Source organism: Rousettus aegyptiacus, unplaced genomic scaffold (assembly GCF_014176215.1).
Source record: "Rousettus aegyptiacus isolate mRouAeg1 unplaced genomic scaffold, mRouAeg1.p scaffold_m13_p_2, whole genome shotgun sequence".
NCBI lineage: Eukaryota > Metazoa > Chordata > Mammalia > Chiroptera > Pteropodidae > Rousettus > Rousettus aegyptiacus.
Window position 1 is genome coordinate 76139313 of NW_023416295.1, and position 20548 is coordinate 76159860.

At 45.6% G+C, this 20548-nt stretch overlaps 1 protein-coding gene across 7 annotated transcripts in view; it reads left to right on the forward strand.

The window, feature by feature from the left end:
- TMEM163 (transmembrane protein 163) overlaps positions 1–20548 on the forward strand; it is a 342830-nt gene that overhangs the window by 309269 nt on the left and 13013 nt on the right. For all 7 annotated transcript variants that reach the window (XM_036237865.1, XM_036237866.1, XM_016164021.2 and 4 more), the window contains 2 exons: positions 8810–8921; positions 17084–17225. In XM_036237865.1, coding sequence (XP_036093758.1) covers positions 8810–8921; positions 17084–17225 — 254 coding nt within the window. The remainder of the gene's footprint in view (positions 1–8809; positions 8922–17083; positions 17226–20548) is intronic.

The window sequence follows — 20548 nt, forward strand, 5'->3', positions numbered from 1 at the left end:
GAGGTCTGGGCCTCTCAAGGGCGTTGCCAGTGAATCCTCCTGCTTTTAGTATCACCTCTTTTACCCCTGTTCCAAGAATGCCTGGTGGTGTGTGGATTCCTGAGCCTTGAGGGCTTCTGGCATCTTGCTTTTCAACCTCCCTTTCTGCCCCGGGATTCCACCATTCCCTGCCCCTTGAAGGCAGCTACTATTCTGTCGACTTTCCCAGCTCACACAGTTTTGTGGCTGTCGTCCTTTTCTTCTTTGTCCTTGTGGGTTCCTGCCTTTAAAAAAATTCCTATGCTGCCATTTAGTGGCCTTATCAAAGCTGAGTATGTGTTCATTCCATCATCTTTAATTGGAATCCTTTTTGATTTTTAAGGCATTTTCAAATATTTGAAGCAATGTTCTTAACATTGTCAATTGTTTGTTCTTTTTATTTAGGCAAAATTGAAATTCAGGGCCATCAGGCAACATTATGGAAAGATTGTTCTGCATTTTTTAGGTGTGAAGGGCAGTAGACTTTAGGTCAGACAGATGGGGGTTTGAATACCTTCTACATTACTGACTAGCTATGTGACCTGACCCTAAGGGGTCACTTAGCCCCTTTTTGGGGTCATAATTTGTACCCAACAGGGATCTTGCAATGGTTATGTTTAAAATAAAATTGTTTATTAAGCCTTTGGAAGAGAGCCTATTTTTAATAGGCATTAATAATAGTATCTGCTTGTATTATTATGACTGTTTGTTAAGGAGCACTCTAGTTTGCTACTGGCATGTTGGCGTGGTACTCATACTAACAAAGGGAGCAAAAACAGGCAACCAGGAGACCCTCCTTTCTTTGCAGAGCAGAGCTGTTCAGGGCACAATGCCTCTGTGTCTCGAGGGTTTAGCAGAGAAGTCATTATTCTTGATCCCGGTTTTGGGGAACCTTGGAGGTGTCATTTCCTGTAAATGCCCAATGGTCTCCCGGGGAGGAAGGTGTGTGAGCCCTGCCAGGATGGCTCATCTCAGATTTCATGGCAGTTTTCAGGGATTAGAGTGCTTGTCCCCAGTGAGCCCTGCTTTTTTTATCTTGCATTAGCAAACAGCTATCAGACTGATGCCTTGTTTGACAGAAACGTGGCTGTATCTTAGAGTGGCAGTCAAGCACTTCACAGTGTCCTCCTTGTCCCTGAAGCAGTCATAGTGCCTCAGCTGATGCTGCCTTGCCCTCTTCTGTGGCATCTCGTGACCTTGCAACCTCAGCTTCATGGTGCCCGTTCTCCTTTCACAAGACTTTGCAGATGGGCCGGTCCAGCGAGAAGTCACTGGGGACCAGGGCTTTCAGTCTCTCTGTAAGTCTCAACAGTGACCCCAATGTCCATCGGCTGCAGAATCTCCCAGCTGCTTACCTAATTGTCTAAACACCAACTTTTAACCCTCCTGACATCAAAATGACTTGATATGCTAATTTAAAAAATTGCAAAGTCGTTTAATGTGAATCCATTGCAATTTGTCAATATAATTTAATAACCAGCGGAAATTGAGGGTTTGTGCTGGGCATAATTTTCTCCACATCTGCCAGCTTTTCTCATCTGCCTGGGGGTGACAAAAAGATCTGAGGGTAAGAATGACTTTTAATTTCACCTGGGGCCATAAATCGATATACATTTATTATTCAGCCAGCAGTAGCATATCCCTGGGAAATTCTATAACACGTGTAGTGTCAGAATGGTTTGAAATTTGTCCTCATTAGGAAAGCAAAGGACACCTTTTTTTGCATGCGTAAGCAAGCGAGCATCCATATTCTCCCATGTCCTGTCACACAGCTTATGAAAAGGGAAAGTGTTGGTCTTTGGGGGAATGAGGGAGTTGCCTTTGTCTGGTGTGAGCACAGTTCATTGTGACCTGGAATTATAATTACTGGTGTCACTGACGATGAGGAGTAAACTTAAAGCAGGAGATGACAAGCGGTACTGCCCCCCCAAAATTTTTTTTCTACAAAAGGTTTTTCTCTGAGCAACACTGTGAATGAAAACACTTTAAGATGAAGCTGTGTGAAAAAAATGGGAGTGGCAGGGAGGATGGAGAAACTCAGTGTCATGATGTTAGAAATTGCTGCTGGCCGATGACCAGCCAGACAAGAAGGATCATCCATTTCATGTGATAATGTGAATCAGTCAAAAAATGAATTTGATTTACAGGTGTTAATTCACACCCCACCAGTGTTTTTGTGTACGGGATATTGGTGAGAGTGACGGTGGATGTCTTAGTTTGTCTGGCTGCCATAACAAAATATCATAGACTGAGCGGCTTGGCCAACAAACATTTTTCATAGTTCTGGGAAGACTGAGATCAGGGTGCTAGCAGGGTTGGTATCTGATGAGAACGTTCTTCCTGGCTGGCAGATGGCCACCTTCTTTCTCACTGTGTCCTCACATGGCACAGAGAGATATCCTTTCTCTTGTGTCTTTACTTATAAGGGCACCAATCCTATTCACGAGGGCCTTACACTCATAACCTAATTACCTCCCAGAGGCCCTACCTCTAAAAACCATTACTGGGGATTAGGGCTTCAACATATGGATTTTGAGGGAACACAAATATGCAGTCCATAGCAGAGAGAATGGGTGGAATTCAGTTTTAGCTGGGGAGTTGAAGGGATTGGGGATTTTTATTGGGACACCCTGCCTGACAGCCAAAATCTTGGTCATTGATCAGACTGGGTTTTTTGGAGGCTGCCGGTAGACACTGATGGGGTAGTTCGTTCTAGCAGCTTCTCCACTTGAGCTCATTTCACTCTGATATTTTAACTTGAAGATATAGCTTTCACGATGGCAGATAGTCTCCCGTGTAAGGGGAAAGAATTAGACCCTACCCGCTTCCTTCCTATTTCTTTGTCTGTTCCTTGCATCTCTACTGTCTATCTCCATTGAGAACCTAAATAAAAATGCCTGGTGTCAACAGGAGGCATTTAGATTGAATTATGGAAAGCCATTCATGGGGAGGGCTCCGAAACCGATTGCTAGACTAAGACGCAGTGACAGTACAGAACACATCATTGATACTTGCGACAACACAGATGAGTCTCAAAAACATTGTATTGACAAAAGCCAGACAAAACTGTGATTTCATTTACATAAAATTCAAGAATAGACTCAATTTATCCCTGGTGATTGAAGTCAGAAGGTGGTTGTGGGGGTGGGGGGTGGAGAATGGGACTCGAAGAAACTCTCTGCAGCAATGGAAATGTTCTCCGTTTTGGGAGTGGTTAAATGGGTGTCACCATCGCCAGAATTCATCAGATCGATTGTCTAAAACTTGTACATTTTCTGATATGTTAACTATACCTCATTTAAAAAGTATGTAACAATTAAACTCAGTCCCTAGATGCCTTTTGGAGGCTGGGTGTTGGTCCATCATGGTGAATTTTGGCCCTGTGATTGCTGAGCTCTGGGTCTGATCTCCTTGCCTAACTACTGTTTTTAGACTATTTGCCAGGTTACAATCTCTCTCTGCTTCTGCCCTCCCTGTACTTGCCTAAGACCACTTTCTAGCCACTTATTGCTTTATCCTAGTTCAGAGGGAGTAACTAACTTGTTTCGAAATCACTATCCAATAAAACTTTCTGCGATGATAGAAATATTCTAAATACACACTCTCCAATGTGACAACCAATAGCCATATGTGACTGTTGAACACTTGAACTGTGGCTAGTCAAATGAGGGACTGTTTTCAGTTTTATTAATTTTAAATTTAGCCACACATGTGTTTGAATGTTAAAAGTGCTATATATATATATATATATATATATATATATATATATATATATATATACACACACACACACACATATATACATATATATATATATATAAAAGAGACCAGAGATGGTAAGAGATCATGGTCAGGGACCACCTCACTGAGAAGATGATATTTGAGCAGAGATGTGACAGAGATGAGGGCGTGAGAGGGAACAGCAAGAGCAAAGGTCCTGAGGTAGAAGTGTTTTTATCATGTGTGAGGAACGGGGAGGAGGCCAGGGTGGCCCGAGCAGAGTGAAAGCTGGAGAGAATGGTAATGGTGAGGCAGAGGGGTCAGCTTTGTCCAGTTGGTTTGGTTGGGCTTTGCCTGAGAGGAGCTGGAAAAGATCACTCTGTTAGTGTACATCAGGCCATGGGAACTCTAGTCCCCCAAACTGTGTGTGGGGCAGTGCAGGGCCTTGCATCCCCCTGGAGAAAAAGCTGACCGTGACCCAGGTCTGGCCGACAGGGTCTCCTGAGCTGGGTCACAATGACTGATATCTCAAGTCAGCACCAGGATCCTCCTCAGATCAGGCTTTATCTGCTCTCCCCTAGTTGCCTCTGAATCCTAAAATTAGCCCTGTTGCTTTCACCACGTTCCAGCCTGGACTTAGAGACTTAGAAGGGGTTGATAGTGTCAGGCTGCCAGGGAGGTGGTGGGGGACGGCCGGGAGCCCTGAGCTCTGGCATGATCTCTCTGCTGTCTTTGGGGGAGCCACCCGTTCTTTCTGAGCCTCAGTTTCCCTGCCTGCAGCATGGATTAGATGGTGTCTCAGCCCTTTTCCAGTTCTAATGCTCTATAATTTTAAGATAACTTTATGTTTATACAGAAGATATATGCTCTCTTGCCTGGTGATGGGCCAGGTGTGGGGGGCCAGTTGTGGTGGTGCTGGGAAACCTGGGCAGGGGATGTGGATGTCTCTATGACTTTGCATCTCAGGTAAGAAAGCGTTAGTCTTGGCACAGACCAAAGGATTTGGGGTGGAAAGCTTTTTATACACCAGGGGCCTGTCAGGTTCTTGGAATTCCTACATGAGCGATTTGCTCCATTGAGTTAAGATGTGGCTTTTCATGTTTTGTACCAATGAAGTTGGAAAATTACATAGTTAAGGCATTACTAGCTCTTAGAAAAGGCACTCCACTCAGATGGACTGACCGTTGGCCTTTGTCACCTGTGGTCTGGAAGGTAGAGGCTGCCTTGAGGGCAGGCTGAGGCGTCGGCTTCTCAGCTGTCCTAAAGTTTGGGTTGGGGGTCACAGGCTGTTTCCCAGAGGGAAGGCGGAGTTCGGCAACCCTGATGATGGGCACGGGGAGGCATCGCAGTCGAACCTTTGCATCCCTCAGCCGTGGCTGGAGGGAGCAGATGGCCTCACCTCATGTTTGGGATCTTGGAGCATGAGTGCCGATGAGCGCCTGTCAAGCCAGGACCCTTATGGCTTTTGCAGAATTTCATCCTTGGCCTCACTGATTCCCACTTCCCTCCAAAGTTTCAGAGAGAAAGCTGGTGTCTGTTTAATACTATCTTTGGGGTGGTGTTTTTTTCCCATTCCAAGGTATGTTCATTCCCAAACCCTGTTTAGTCCTTAGAAAACTGTCTGCTTAACTAGCCCTCGCCTCTCCCTGCTCTACCACCCCAGGAGTGCCTTTACTGAGGTAGGTTTGTAACCTTATGCCCCTGACTTTCACTGTGGGTTAAGATGACAAATGTCTATATGAATACACATTTCTGCATCTTTTATAAAAAATGCTTGTAAAAGACTGCGTTATGATTTTGACATCCCTCTGTGCAGTGTGGTAATTCCTATCACAGTTTTAATTGCCGTGGGGATAGATACTGAGGTGGATGAGAAAGGATCTCTCCTGTCAGTGAGCTCATAGGAGAGGCGGACAAGGAAGGAAACCTGTGAGGCCATGGTTAGTGGGGGCATGGAGTGGAAGCATTGGCTCTTTAAGCATGAATTGGCAGGAAATGCTTAATAGGAGAGGAAACGCTTGAGATAAGTGTATAAAAGAAGTGTTTACCCACCTAGACACTGGAAATACCTTAGAGGAAATTCATGAGACTTAAAGTCAGGGTTCGTGTTCCGTTGCTGACCTCTCTAACCCTCTGTTTTAATCTTTATAATGATTGTGCTTTGGCCTCCGTCCTCTACCTCACAGTGGACATTATGTATATTATTATAATGTGCATAAGGCGAACTATGTAAATATTCGTAATGGTCACCTAAGGATTCTTGGGATAAATTTCTTTTCTTAAAAAAAAAATTTATTGACATGTAATGTATATACAGTAAAATTACTCATGTGACTCTATGGGTTTCGATAGATGTGTATCACAGAATTACCATCACCATCACAGTGAAGATATAGAATATTTCTGTCACTGCAGAAAGTTCTGTCACTCACTTTTGCAGGTGTTGATTACCTCCCTTCCCCACCCACCGATCTGCTTTCTGTCAGCATAGTTTTTCTTTTCTAGAATGTAATATAAATGAAATTGTATAGTAGTCTCTGTGTCTGCGTTCTTTAACTTAGCATAATGCTTTCGATATGTAGCCATGTTCTTGCTATGTATCAGTAGTTTATTCTTTTTCATTGTTAGATAGCATTCTAATGCATGCCTATAGCTCACAGTTCATTTATCCATTCATCAGTTATTGGACATTTAGGTTATTTCCAGTTTTTTTGACAGTATAAAAATAGTAGCTAAGAACATTAGTGTGCAGGTTTTTGTGTGGACATATGCTTTTGTTTCTTTTGTGTAAGTACCAGTTGCTGGGTTCTATGCTAAGTCAATATTTAACTTTACAAAGAATGGCCAATCTGGTTTACAGAGTGGCTGTACCATTTTATATTCCTACCAGAAGTACATGATAGTTCTAGTTGTTGCACATTCTCATGGTTATTGGTATGATTTATAATTTTACTGATTCTAATTGGCATGTAGTAGTATCTCATGGTGGTTTTGATTTACATTTCCCTGTTGACGAATGATGTTGGTGATCTTTCCATGTGCTTGTTTGCTAATCATGTATCTTTTTTGGCAAATTGCTTATAGCTTTTGCTCATTTTTTAAAAATTGAGTCATTTTCTTGTATAGTTGTAGAAATTCTTAATCTATTCTGTCCTTTGACAAATACGTTTGCAAATGTATTTTCCCAGTCTGTGGCTTCCCTTCACTTTCTGAACAGTGTCGTTCAGAGAGCAAAAGTATTTTAATAATACTTTTGGTTGGTTAGGTAAAAAATGATTATCTCAGTGTAGTTTTGGTTTTTATTTCTTTTATGAGTGAGTTTAAGCATCTTTCATATATTTAAAATTCACTTTAATATTCTAATTGTCTTTTGCCCAAATGTTTTGTCCTTTTTCTACTTTGTCTTTTTTGGTCTTTTATAGATTTCTAGGAGCTCTTTATTTATTAGGGAGATTAACCCTTTGTGATATTATTTTTCCATTTGTATTTGTATTTAACCTATCTCCTGCATATCTTTTAATTTTCCTGTACTCAAATATATCAATGTTTTATGGCTTTGAGATGATTATAAAAGGTCTTCACCACTACAGGGTTGTAGAGAAGCTTGCCAGCAGGGACATGATTTAGTTAGCATCTACCTTTAATATACATTTATCCTTGGTTTCTTGAGTCAGTAGCTAGTTTTCCTGAACCCTTTTGCCCTGATCTTCTAGCTATTCAATAGAGATTCAACTTTGAGAAATCACAGGGGCCCAGTGCTGGCAACAGTGGAAACCAAATATTTAGTAAGGAAATGGCTGTCCCTTCTTGTTTTCGTAGAGTCCACAGTTCAGTGATATTAGAGATGTTTACAAGGCCATAAATGAGGCACCCTGGTGCAGTTTACTGCTGGAAACAAATCTAGGTCTTGCCACTAGCTAAGTGACCCCAGGCATGCTATTCAGCCTCTGTGCATCTGTTTCTCCACCTGTCAGATGCTGAATGGACCTGGCCATGAGAATTAAGTGAGATTCGACAGGTAGGGCTACACTTTGAAAGATGCCAGTGGTGGTGCATACCTATTTAGGTTGCAGTTTCTCATCATTAGCTATACATTGATCAGGATTGTGGAGGAGATGCTTTGACACTATGCAGATATCCCATTTCCAATGACGTGATTTTTCTAACTTTGTTCGGTTTTGAACCTAGGGAAACAGGCTGTCATCCCTCTTCTCAGATTTCTGTCACTAGATTAGTGAATTTGAATAATAAAATGCTTAAAGAATTCTATTTCTCTGCATACGTATGACGCTTTATCAGATTTCTGCTGGCAGTTGCATTTTAATATTAGAGAATCTGAGGGCTGTGTCTCATGGGAATGATGCATGGGAGCCCGAAGCTGAGGAGCTTGATGGGCCCTAATGTCAAGAGATAGTGGTGTTCTCTTTTGCATGCAGCTTACTTATTTGCCTGAAAAGGTAAGGTAACAACTTACAAGAAATGCTAAGATAACATCAGTAGAAGACCATATTTTTTAGGTGCCTTTTTTTCTCACATTGAAGGCTATTGTTGAACTGTTTGCCTTGTGTGAATTTAAGGAAACATATGTTTATCAATAGCTCTAGCCATACTTTACCCTGTGACGAATTTAGTTGGCCGAAGTGTTCTTAGTTCAGCGTTGTACTTATGTTACATGTTTCAAAATTCTCTATCAGCTGCATTTTGAATTATCTGTGGAAAACTCTACACAGAAAGCACTGTTTTTAGCAGTCCGACCAACTCTGTTACTGATCAATGATTGGCAGTCATTTTAGCAGAATAGTATAGAGGAGAATTGCCTACAGGAAAATAAATATTTAATGGATTTTTAAGGAAATACAAGCCTGGATTATCTTTATTTGATCATCTTTTCCAGTTTCCAGTGACACAGGTAACTGAGGTATGCAAATAAGCAATATACCCCCACCTGGTGGCAGCATACGCAACTGATTATTTGTTCTGGGAACAAAGCTAATCTTTAAGGCAAATAAATGGTTTGTAGATAATCTGCTCTAGCAGGTAAACTGTTGAAATCTGGAACTCTCTCTTCTAGGATGATTTCCTGTTCAGCGTCTCCATTTTAAGTGGGATCCTTTGCAGCATTCTGGCAGTGTTGAAGTTTATGTTGGGGAAGGTTCTGACCAGCAGAGCACTCATAACAGATGGTGAGTAAGGCCAGTGTGCCTGATCTCTGGGGGCTTATCTCACAGTGAGGGACGATGCTATGTGGTTCACTTTTAGTTGCTTGTTTTGAAGCAGAGGTCAACAATTGGGAATCTGTTCTCACTAGCTTCCTTTCCCCATGCTGTTGAATGATTCTCAGGGTTCTTATATCAGGGCAGATGTCTTGTGCTCGGGGAATTTAATAAACTCTTTATGAACCACCTTTACCCTGATCTCCAAACAGGGAGGTTTGGGGCTCCCCAGGCTCTTATCCATGAAGCGCAAAGGGCTTCCCGGGGTCTTAGATTTTATATGCATTGCTCCAAATAAAAAGTAAATGGCTTTTCTGGATTCTATAAAAGCTTCCTTTGTGACTTCTCCATGCTCATTTTCCCTTCCAGCTAGTGAGATGCTCACTTGGAGTTCAAGTAGCAACTCCCAGGGCTTTGCTGGGGAAGTGATCCATGTGTTCTCTGCTGAAAATCCAAACCAGGTAGACTTGTCCCTCTCTGTCCCTAAGGGTCAGGAGGAGCTTCCTGCATGGCCTTTGGGATGACAGAGAAGGATGCTTGAAAGTAGGAAAAGCGCATTTCAGTCTGCAAAGTAGTGCTGGTGTAGAAACAGAAACTTGACAAACATCACCTGGCCATTTTCTTGTTCTTCATTCTTGATCATGTGAAGTTGCCATGGGGTCAGGAGTAGAGAGACATGCATGCCCCTACCCTGGGATGGGAGGTCAAAAGGTTAAAGCTTATGGGTGTGTGTATACAAAACAGAGCAGAAATCATTGTATTTCTTTTTAAAGAAAAGAACCATTTATCCCCGCTCCCCACTCTCAGACTCTCAAGGTTTTCTCTAGTGTGAAATATGTAAATGTAGGCATGTGTGAGTGGCTGTTATTCTGTTGTGGAGGGGGTGGATGGCAATGCAGGGCCCCCTTCTCTCCCAAGTGACAAAGCATGGTGAAACGGCTCTAACTCCTTGCCCCCCCCCCATGCTGTTGCTCCGCTATGTGTGGAGCTGGGCTTTTGCACAGTAGGGCATGTGGGCTGGAAGTCAAAGTGATGTTTCCAACTTTGCAACAACAGCTGCCCTGGGAGAAGCATTGCGCGCGCGCGCGTGTGTGTGTGTGTGTTTCTTTGAACAGGCCTAAGAAGTTAGGGGTTATATGATCTGAAATACTGACTGTAAAACCAGGGGACCCCAGATGCTAGTCAGTCGATCACTACCACTGGCAGCATCAGAATTGCTCGTGGTGTTTGTTAGAAACACAGATTCTTGGTCTTCCCCCTGAAGATTCTGGTTCTGGGGGTTTGAGGTAGGTCCCAGGAAGTTGTATTTGACACTGGCACTGGGTCCATGTGATGTATAGTGAGGTTCATGCTGCATCCTTGGCCAATCCAAGGGGCCAGGACACACTGCACACCAGGAAAGGTGGACCCTGCGGTGTCCCATACGCGATTTTGACCAGCAGCTCTCACAATCTTTCCTCAGGTGGCCACTTCCAACAGGGCCTGACATCTGCTTCTGCCCTTGCAAGATGCCGCCTTTCTCCCCGTGCTATGGAGGCCATTTCCCCATAGGAAACCAGCACTTTTTAAATAGTAAAAGCTTTAAAGCAGTAAAAGTATTGGCAGCTGGGATCAAGGCCTCCGCTTCTCTGCTCTGCTTTCAGGCAGCTTGCAGGCCTCTCGTGGGTGGGTACCAGGCAGCCCAGCCCAGCTTCTCAGACTCCCAAACGAACTCCTGAGATTGCCTGCCTTGGTCAGGCCAGTGAAATGAGCTGACATCAAGTCCTGGGTTTGCTGCTATTGGAGCTGGTGCTGCAGTGACACTGATCAGTAGGTTTTACAGAGTTCCTCTGTGCCTGTTACTGTGCTAGGTGCCTGTTAGCAGGGAAACCAGCCCCAATGCAGAATCAGAATGACCTCTTTCAGGTATGTGCCCTGTTGCTGTGAAGGGTCCTGCCTGGTCCCCAAAAGTGGGGTTGCAACTTAGTTAAATAAATCCACTGGTGTAAAGGGGTAGTTCTTTCAGCTAGGGCAGGACCTAAACAACCTGTGGCTCTGTCTCATGAGAACGATGCAAGCGTGCCTGAGGCCACAGTGGGTCTTGCAAGGTCTCTGTCACTCACTGAGACAGCATAGATTTATAGGCAGTTAGCATCAAGCCCACCCTAATATCTTGTCTCATAAGACCCTTGGCAATCTGGGTGCCCTTTCCTCTCTGGGGCAGATCCAGAATTTGGGGAGGAGTGTTCATTCCCTGTGAATTTTGTGATCTGGTGTTGTTTAATCTGGAAAAGAAAAGACTCCCTCGGCTGTGGAATCCTCCGTTTCTTAGGGGTGAACAGCACCGGGGTGCTTGTGCTGAGAGCGGAAGGCTGTGTCCATTCACCCGGTGTTTGGTTGTGGCTTTCCAGCCACCTTCGAGGCTCCTTTATGCTGCTCTATGGGACACCGTTCTGCCTAGGCCCTGGCTTCTCCAGCCATGTGCTCCGTGCTTCCCTCTCATGTCTCTTTTCCTGGAACATGGGTCACGGGGGAGGCAGGCCGGACGAGGTTGCACTGGTCAGCACAGCCCTGGGCTCCCAGTCGTGAGCACTCAGCAGATGCTCTCTTCCTAGTCCTGAATTGGCCCTCGGAGTCACAAAGGCCCTCCAACTTGCAGAGCATCACATTTTGTTTATTCAGTTGACTATAGTCAAGACACAGGAAAGTGTTCCCCAGAAGCCTGAAGGGTGGACCTGACAGTCAGACCCTCCCTGGTTCCCCCAGGCAGGAGGCCCTGTTTCCCTTGCTACGCATGACCATGGGGCCTGACCCACTTCTAATCAGAACAGCGGGCCCTCTGCCTTGACTGGAGGTTTTAGCGTTTTATAGACATTCCAGATACTAAGTTTCTCTTTAGGCTTCACTATTGTTCTGTCTTGTCCCCGTTTATATGGTAAACCGAGAAGACTCCAATTATAAGTATGTTTTTTTCTAATGCAATAACTTCTTACTTCCTGATTTTCACGCATAAAACCATCCACATGAAAAAGCAATATTTCCTTCACACTCTTGAACCAGGGAGGGGTCATTACAAAGAGCGGTGGATGGTTTAAATGGAAATTGTTTCACAAACGGGAGGGAAGCAGGGGAGAGCATTCCTCGGGCACAGGGAAGCGGTGGGAGTGATCCTGGTGCCTCTGAGGGGCTGGGTGAGGAGGGGCACAAGGGGCGAAAGGTCTTACTGTGGGCAGGGGCGAATCATGCAGGGTAGGATTTTGGATGTTTTGTTATGTATTTAAACAGATGAGGGAACATGATTGATATTTTCTAAAGAGCCTGTTGGGTGGAGAACAAAGCCGAGGTAATAAGTACTGAAGTAGGGAGCAGTCTTGGGAGCTGAGGGGTGGCGGTGGTTTGGACAGGGATGAGAGCAAAGGGGTGGAAGATATGGAGCATTTGAGGAAATGGTGGTGGTATCTATGAAATGGGCAGGGCTAGGGGATGAATGGGCCATGGGGGGTTGATGAGAGGTAGACAAGAACAATCTGGGTGCCCTTTCCTCTCTGGGAAGGGCACTGCAAAGAACAGAGGTACTACCCCCACCCCCAGCCTGTTACCCACAGGGGGCCCTGGGGGCGGGGTGGGGGGTGTTGCGTGCTCTGCAGTCCCTTGCTTGGTGGGAGTGTCAGCGAAATATGCAGCAGTAATTGCACCCTCCTGCTAATTATTTTGTCTGGGATCCGTTTTAGTCATTTATTGATTAGCAGAGCTAGGGAACCATCTGTAATGATCTCCTCTTGGTTCTTCCCCCACTTTGGGAGATGGGGGCAGGACAAAGTTTGGAAAACTTGCCTATCATTAATGTTGGGAGTTTTTTGGAGGCATTGGTTCCGGAGGGCATCCCTCTTGGCTACCTTAAGAATGCCCCTCATGGTCTGGCCCTTTCCCTCCTAGAAGGAAGCAAAGTTGACAAAGTGCTTCTGGTGCAGGCGGGGAAGATGGGCCTCACCGGTCACTTGGCAAGGTGGCTGGTTCCCAACGTGGAGCTGTGTGCGACCTGGGTCAGACCCAGACCCTTCGTCCTGGGTTGTGCCCTTACAGGAAGCAGTTCTCAGGGAATGGTGTGGGGGTGGGGTGAGGGGGCAGCTGGGTGTGGGTAAGTTCCAGACATCCCCACTGTGCTGTGCAGCGCAGTGAGTCTTGTCCAATTGTGTTGTTTTGGATATTTAGTCAATGTGTGATTGTTGCTCTCAGCATTAGGTGGAAGCTGGCTTTGTGTTATTTAAGGTAAAATGATTTCGTACAGGATGTTAACATTATAAATCTGGCAGAGGGAGACTGTGGAAAGGTACCTGGGAGGAAGTTCTGGCCCAGGGGCCAGTGCTGCTCACCGGGACGGCTGGAAACCTCTCTGAGTTGAGGGGCCTGGGCTGACTCTTCTCTTGCTCCCTCCAAAACACCAAGAGTCCATATGGTTTTCAAGCACACAGAAACTTTTAATCAGTTTTCTGCAAAAAAATTAATGTGATTTATTGTACAGATCCTTATCTAGTCATTAAGGCCCAACTGGTGGGGCCACTAACCAAGGCAGCCTCAGATGTTATTTCGTGTTCTTCAACTGGTAGCCGCATTTATTCTTCACAGCAGCTCTGGTTTACACTGAGAAGGCAGGAACAAGCTTATGGGCTTGGGTGGGGACAGCACCCCAGAGGTGAGTGACCAATAGGCTGGCGCTGTGTGCTGTGTGGGTAAGATGAGTGGTCTGGTGGGTGGGCTTGTGAGTGCAGGGTTCTTCATGTGGAGTGATTGTGGCTGGAAAGACTCTAAAATTCTGAAGGATGTTGCCAGGCAGATACAGAATCGTCCCCCAGTGTGTGTGCTTGGCCCAGCGTTCTGTGCAGGCTTACAAGAGGGGAAGCTGAAATGAGTTAGGCTCTGTCACAGCCAGAGGTGAGCAGACCTGAGCTGATCAGAAGCTCCTCCTAGAGGGTATAGGTGAATGCACCACGAATCCATCAGCTGTGAATGGTTGGGAGCATGCATGGGGTGGGGGCCTGCTGTCAGAAACCAAGGAGGCTGGGCTATCCTTGGCTGACAGAGCTGATGACTTGGTGGAGCTGAATAGACATCTAGTGGCCGTCTGGGGGAACCTCATGCTCTCTCTGCATCCTTTCTGAGCTCCACTGGGCTTCTCTGTGGGCCTAGTTGTACCCATGGCAGAGATGAAGAGAAGCGAGTGGAGGATTCTAGTTTGCCCTGGGCCAGAGTCCATCTCTTCATCTCTCCTTTCTCTATAGACACACCCAAAACAAAACCTCAATTTTGAAATGGCTGCGAAGTAAACTGCAACCCAGGTTGCCTGTGACAGTGATGGTCTCTGCTGATGCTTTTGGTGGTCTTCTGAGAAAAGATGTGGGCTGCAGACTTTTAAAGAGAACCAGAAACCCTGTCGACAGAATTGGAAGGTAGTGGGAAGGTTGACATTCCAGGGCGCCCCAGGGCCCACCTTGGCAGGGAAGCCCCCAGAGCATGGGTACGGGTGGCTTCCTCTCTCTTGGGACAGCTCAGCTCAGGGGCTGATAAGTAGGAGCATTGCTAAAGCCGTGTCCCATGCCTTCCTTTTCTACTTCCCTCTATCTATTAATTCAGCCAGTTTGAGCACCTGAGAGATGCCAGCCCTGGTCTGAGACTTGGAGTAGAGCAAGAAGAGACACAAAAATCCCCATCCTTAAGCTTATGTTTTTAGTGAGAAATAGATGTTTGTAAAAAGGAAAGTGGGAGAAACATGTTATGAAGAGCTATGGAGAAAAAAGCAGCAGCAGCAAAGACAAGAAGGTAGGAGGGTGTGGCCGGGGTGGAACGCGATCAGTCTATGAAGGAGGTATCCATGGGGGGGCTCCAGGCGGGGGTCCACACTGGTGGGTGGTAAGTCTCTGGCTGCTGTGAGGGAAATGGATTGAGGGAAATGTGGGCAAGAACGGTGGTGAGGCTGTTACAGGGGTGAAGGCAAGGGGGGCGTGGAGAGGTAGATGGAGAATGAGTTTTGGAAGTAACAGTTGGCAAGAGTTACTTGATGGATTAGATTTGGGAACTGATTAGATATTGGGTGTGAAGTCAAGGATGGGCTCCTAGATTTTCGGCCTTGGCAGCTCGGTGGCTGGTGATGTCACTTACAGAGAAGTTGAAGTGTATGGCAGCATAAATTGAGATTTTTGCTTCGAACACGTTCAGTTTGAGATGCTTATATATGAATGAGTCTACAGCTGAGGGGAAAGGTCAGGCCGGAGAGAAAGTTGGGAGACAGTGACATATGGGGTTGGAGGTGACAGCCCAGGGGGAGCATGTAGACAGAAGAGCTCAGAGGACGGAGGAAGGGTGTTCAGACAAGGGAGAAGCAAGAGGATATAGCAAAGAAGGAATAGCCGGAGCAGCAAGAGGAACCTGGAAGCTGAAGGAAAGTGTTCCTAGGAGGCTGTAAGATGAGGAAAAGGAATCAGCCGTGCCGTGTGGCAGCTGGAGCGAGTCATCGCTGACCTCAGGGAGGGCTTTGGGGAGGAGGGAACCTGAGAGGGATGGGTGAAGCGCGAAGGGGAGGTGCGGTTAGGTAGTGCATGGAGGTTGTGCTGCAGGTGGTGTGGAGACAGGGAAGGAGTTTGAGCTGGGTGATGGGAAGGTAAGATTTATCCCATTGGGAATGTTCCAGGAGAGGGAGAAGAATTTCAAGAAAAAGTCCTTTGATGAACAGGTACGAAGGAGTTGGCCTTACATAGGAGCAGCTGATACGTGGGGACAGCTGTCACGGTGGGTGGTGGGTTTGGTGTTGGGAAGGTGAGGCATTCTTGTCTGAACCTGTGTGCTCTGAGGAGTACAAGGGCAGGTCATTGACTAAGAATCGGAGGGAGGAGATGACAGATTTGAGGTAAGAAAAGAGGTTTGCAACACTCAGAGATGTTGTCACAGGCCCCAGCCAGGTTCAGTTTGTTCCCTTATTGGGGAGCAGCCTGTTGAAGTCTCCCCCTTGGATCCTGAGAAGGGGTCTTACTCAGGCTTTGCTCACATCACCTACCCCGACACTCTTCCTCTCCACCTGCCCTTCATTTAGAACCTTGCTCCAAGGTGTACAGCCCTCACTGGATGCAATTAAGGTTGTTTCATCTCACTTTTCCTGCTTGAACCTGGACTTAATGCTTTTGAGTTCAGCAAAAGCCTGGTACTAATGCAAGGGGAGTTGCCCTGGGAATGAAGTAGGGCCTGTTGTTGGAGAGGTTACTGGCCCTGCACGGACTAGGTGCCAGGGGACAACCAGGGCAGCAAGGACCTAGAGCTTCCTTGGGCCACCGTCACGCTGAGGCAGGTGGGGAGCCTTGGGGCTCCTACCACGGTGTGATCTCGGGAGTCCCTTGAGGCCATTCCCTTCCCATGTAGCCTTTGAAAACTCAGGTAAAATGGAAGTGTGACACCTACATTGTGGGGACCAACTGAGGTTGACATCTGTGAAAGGAGATGGTGATCCATGTCTATTAGCTCCAGTTCTGTTTTGGTTGTCATTTCTACAGCTATTAGTGAATTCTGGACTTTGATTTCTCTTCCCGGGGAGTGAAAAATTTTCAGGTGACTTAAAGAGACTCTGGAGGGGAAAGACATGGGTTCAGGTAAAAGCTTAGCCCTGCCCCTCTCAATCTATGTAACCTTGGTCAATTTATTTAACTTCACTCTTTTTAACTTAGTTCTCCCATCAGTAAAATGGGATAATTGGCCTTCATAAGGTTAAGAAGATTCCAGCTGGGTCCTGGGCCCAGGAGATATTCACAGGTTTGAATCACCATGCATTTGAATGTCTCCTGTGTGCCAGGCACTGTCCTGGATCTTGTACCTCACGAGTTCTCCATTCCAGTGCGTGGGAGAAAGACCGACAATGAACGCAGGCTATGTCAAGCAGGCATAAGTGCCTGGCTCCATCCAGTGAGGTCTCTGGTGACATCTGAGCAGACATGACAAGCCATGTAGGTGTCTGACGTGGTGGTGAGCGCCTGTGCGAGTGCTTCTGGGCAACGTCCCTTGCAGCACATGTTCTGGAATGTGGAGGCAGTGTCTGACATTTGGGTAGTTTTCTTGGTGGCTAAGAAACTTCACTTGGCACTGCTATCAGTCTCTCTCTGCTTCTCTCCCAGGGTTTAACTCCCTTGTGGGAGGTGTGATGGGCTTCTCCATTCTTCTGAGCGCAGAGGTGTTCAAGCATAACGCGGCAGTCTGGTACCTGGACGGCAGCATAGGTGTGCTGATTGGACTCACCATATTTGCCTACGGGGTCAAGTAAGTCTTTGCTTACCTGGTGGCCAGGAGTGTTACATTTTCCACCCCAATGGTCATACCTGTGACCCTGGGTAATGTGACTGGCAAAGCTCTCAGCTGGCACTAAAGGGGCAAGTAATTGACAAGGACTTTAAGTTACATAGGGCCTCATTTTATCTGCTTTCTTGATATTTTACTAAATGGTCCTCCCTTTAGCTTTTTGTGCCTAAAAATCTGTGTCCTCTCCTTTCTTTATGAGGGTCGTAACGATGTACCAGGCAGCCACAATTGTGCAGTGTCTTCATGTTTTAAGGCCCTCCTACTACACAGCGAGTGTGGGGAGGCCAAGTAGCACCACTCAGCTAGACATTGGCCCTCCATACTTTGAGAACTTTTTTCAAAAGGGACTTGTCAGTGCAGAAAGGCCACGCCGAATAAAAACCCACCCTGAAGGTGTCGCTGATTCCACATCCAACATTCAGTCAGGAGTTGGCCATTGAAAAAACCATTTCAAAAAGGCACTGAGTTTTTAAATGTTAAAATGCTTCCTGTCTCCAACTAGGATGGCTATAACAATAAAGACAAGTGTTGACAAGGGTGTGGAGATATTATAACCCTTACACGTTGCTGGTGGAAATGTAAAGTCATCTAACTGCTTTGAAGACAGATATGTAGTTCCTCAAAATGTTCACTATGGAGTTATCATTTGATCTAGCAATTCTACTCCTAGGTATATACTCCAGAGAAATGAACACACACATCCATGCAAAAACTTATAAATGATCATTCACAGTGGCATTATTCGTAGTAGACAAAAACAGTAGAAATAACACAAATATCCAGTAGCTGATTGATAACCAAAATGTGGTAGAGCCATAAAAAGAATGAAATACTAATCTATGCTATGACATGGATGAACCTCAAAAACATGCCAAACAAGAGAAGCCTGTTATAAACAGCCACTTACTGAATGATTCCATTTATAGGAAATATCCAGAATGTGCAAATCTAGAGAGAGTGAAAGTAGATTAGTGGAAGAGACTTCCTAGTAAAGATGATAGAGTAGTTAAATGAGGTATTCGCCTTCTCTCACATCAAAATTACAACTAAATGATAGGACAGCCATCACTAAGAACCACCTGAAGACTAGATGAACAGAATTCCTATAACCATGGATAGAAAGAAGCAGCCACCCTGACTGGGAGAAGGGGAAGAGACGCAGAACAGGCAGGTCCCACACTCACAGTATGGTGTTTAGGAATTTGGAGGGAGATCTAGGCTGTGGCTGTCCGTCTCCCTGAGGAGTGAGGAGTTCCCATAACATCTGTGAAAACCAACGGGGATTGTATCTGAGACGGTGTGTGTAGGGGCTGCTGGTGTTCCACTTGAAGGGCCTCTGCAGACTCACCCACATGAACTCATTCGCTCTGAGCTCCACTGCAGCAGCTCAGAAAGTGCCAGGGATGGGAGGAGAACCAAAGTGGCGTAGATGATAGAGGCTCTGTTCATCCCTCTGGCGACCAGATCAAAGTTGTGATGGAAACAAGGAGCAGCAGCAAGGAAAAATCGCCTGGGATCTTGATGAACAAGCCATACGATTAGGGAGAAAGCCAAGAAATCACCCTTCAATGGAAGAAGGTAGGATGGGGCAAGGACACGGGGCGACCTGGTCTCCAGTGGCTGAGACAGAGGCTGTGGTGGCAGCAGCAGCAGAAGCCTCTTAAAGGGGCCGCCTGCTCACTCCGAGCACCAGTGCAGATTCAACTGCGCACAGGGGCACTAGGGACTTACAGGGAGGCATTGTCAGAGCAAGGGCCAAGGCAAGACTCGCTCTGTAAAGAAGTGCCAGAGGCATCCAATGTTCCCTGTTGAGCCCTTCCCACTCCTAGTGCATGGACACAGCGCCGCCATAGTCATGAAGTCATCAAATTGGATAACAGAGGTCGCTCCACCCAGAGGATTCCCTGAAACCCCTCATCCCCCAACTCGCAGCCCCACCCAAGCCACATCCAGGTAAATCCTCAGGGAGTCAGGCGCTCCTTGCTTGAGCAGCACCTAGACCTACACTGGAGGCAGCTGGCTTCAGTTTCTGGTGTGGCGTTTTGAGGCAACTATAAGCACAGCATCTGTAGATTGCTTGCTGAATCTTAACAGGTAGCCCGGAGGGGCAGAGGCTTGGACTAAGTTTGGCCTGCAGCAGAACCCCTCTCAGGACTGTGCCACTGGACACCTACTTCACAAATCCATACTAATAAGACTGGGAGACTTAGGAGCTTTGCTTAGTACATAGAAACAGACACAAAAAGGCAGCCAAAATGGGAAGACAAAGAAGCAGAAACCATATGAGAAAAAAGAAGAGATCCAGATATAATGGAGTCGAGTAATCTACCAGAGTTCAAAACACTGGTTATAAAGACGCTCAATGAACTTTTGGGAAGCGTAGATAAATTCAGTGAGAACTTCAACAAAGAGATGAAAAACATAACCATGGAAATGGAAATCATAAAAGGGAACCAGTCTGAAATGAAGAACACATCTGAGATGAGAAGTATATTAAACGGAATAAACAAAGTGAATGAAAGGATCAAATGCCTTATCTAGAAGATGGGAAAGCCAAGGACACTCAATCAGAATGACAAGAGATAAGATGCCAAGACTATAAAAATAATTTAAGGAGCATATGGGATACTATTAAAGGTACAAATATCCATCTCTGATAGGTATAACGGAAAAAAATCAAGATGGTGAACGGTTATTTGAAGAAATTATGATGGAAAACTTCCCTAACCTGGTGAAGGAAATGGACATAAAACTCCAGGAAGCTCAGAATTACAAACATCAGGGATCCACAGAGGCCCACACCAAGACACATCATAATTAAAAGGCCAAAGGTTAAACACAAAGAAAGCATAGTTACTTATAAGGGAAAACGCATAAGACTGGCAGCTGATTTCTCAAAAGAAACTACGCAAGACAGAAGGGCTTGACAAAAAATATTCGACAGGATGAAGACCCAGCATCTACAACCAAGAATAATTTATCCAGCAAAGCGATTATTTAGAGTTGAAGGACAGATCAAGAGCTTTCCAGACAAAAATAAGCTGAAGGACTTTATCACCACCAAGCCAGTATTGCAGGAAATGTGGGAGGGACTTCTTTTAAGGAAAAAAAGCATATATCAAAAACAGTAATAAAAAATGGTAACAACTACATTCCTATCAATAAGTACCTTAAATGGTAAAGAATTAAGTGCTCCAACTAAAAGAGAAGATGAATGGGAAGGAAAACAAGACCCTTACATGTTGCCTATAAGAGACGCACTTCAGATTAAAAGACATAGACTG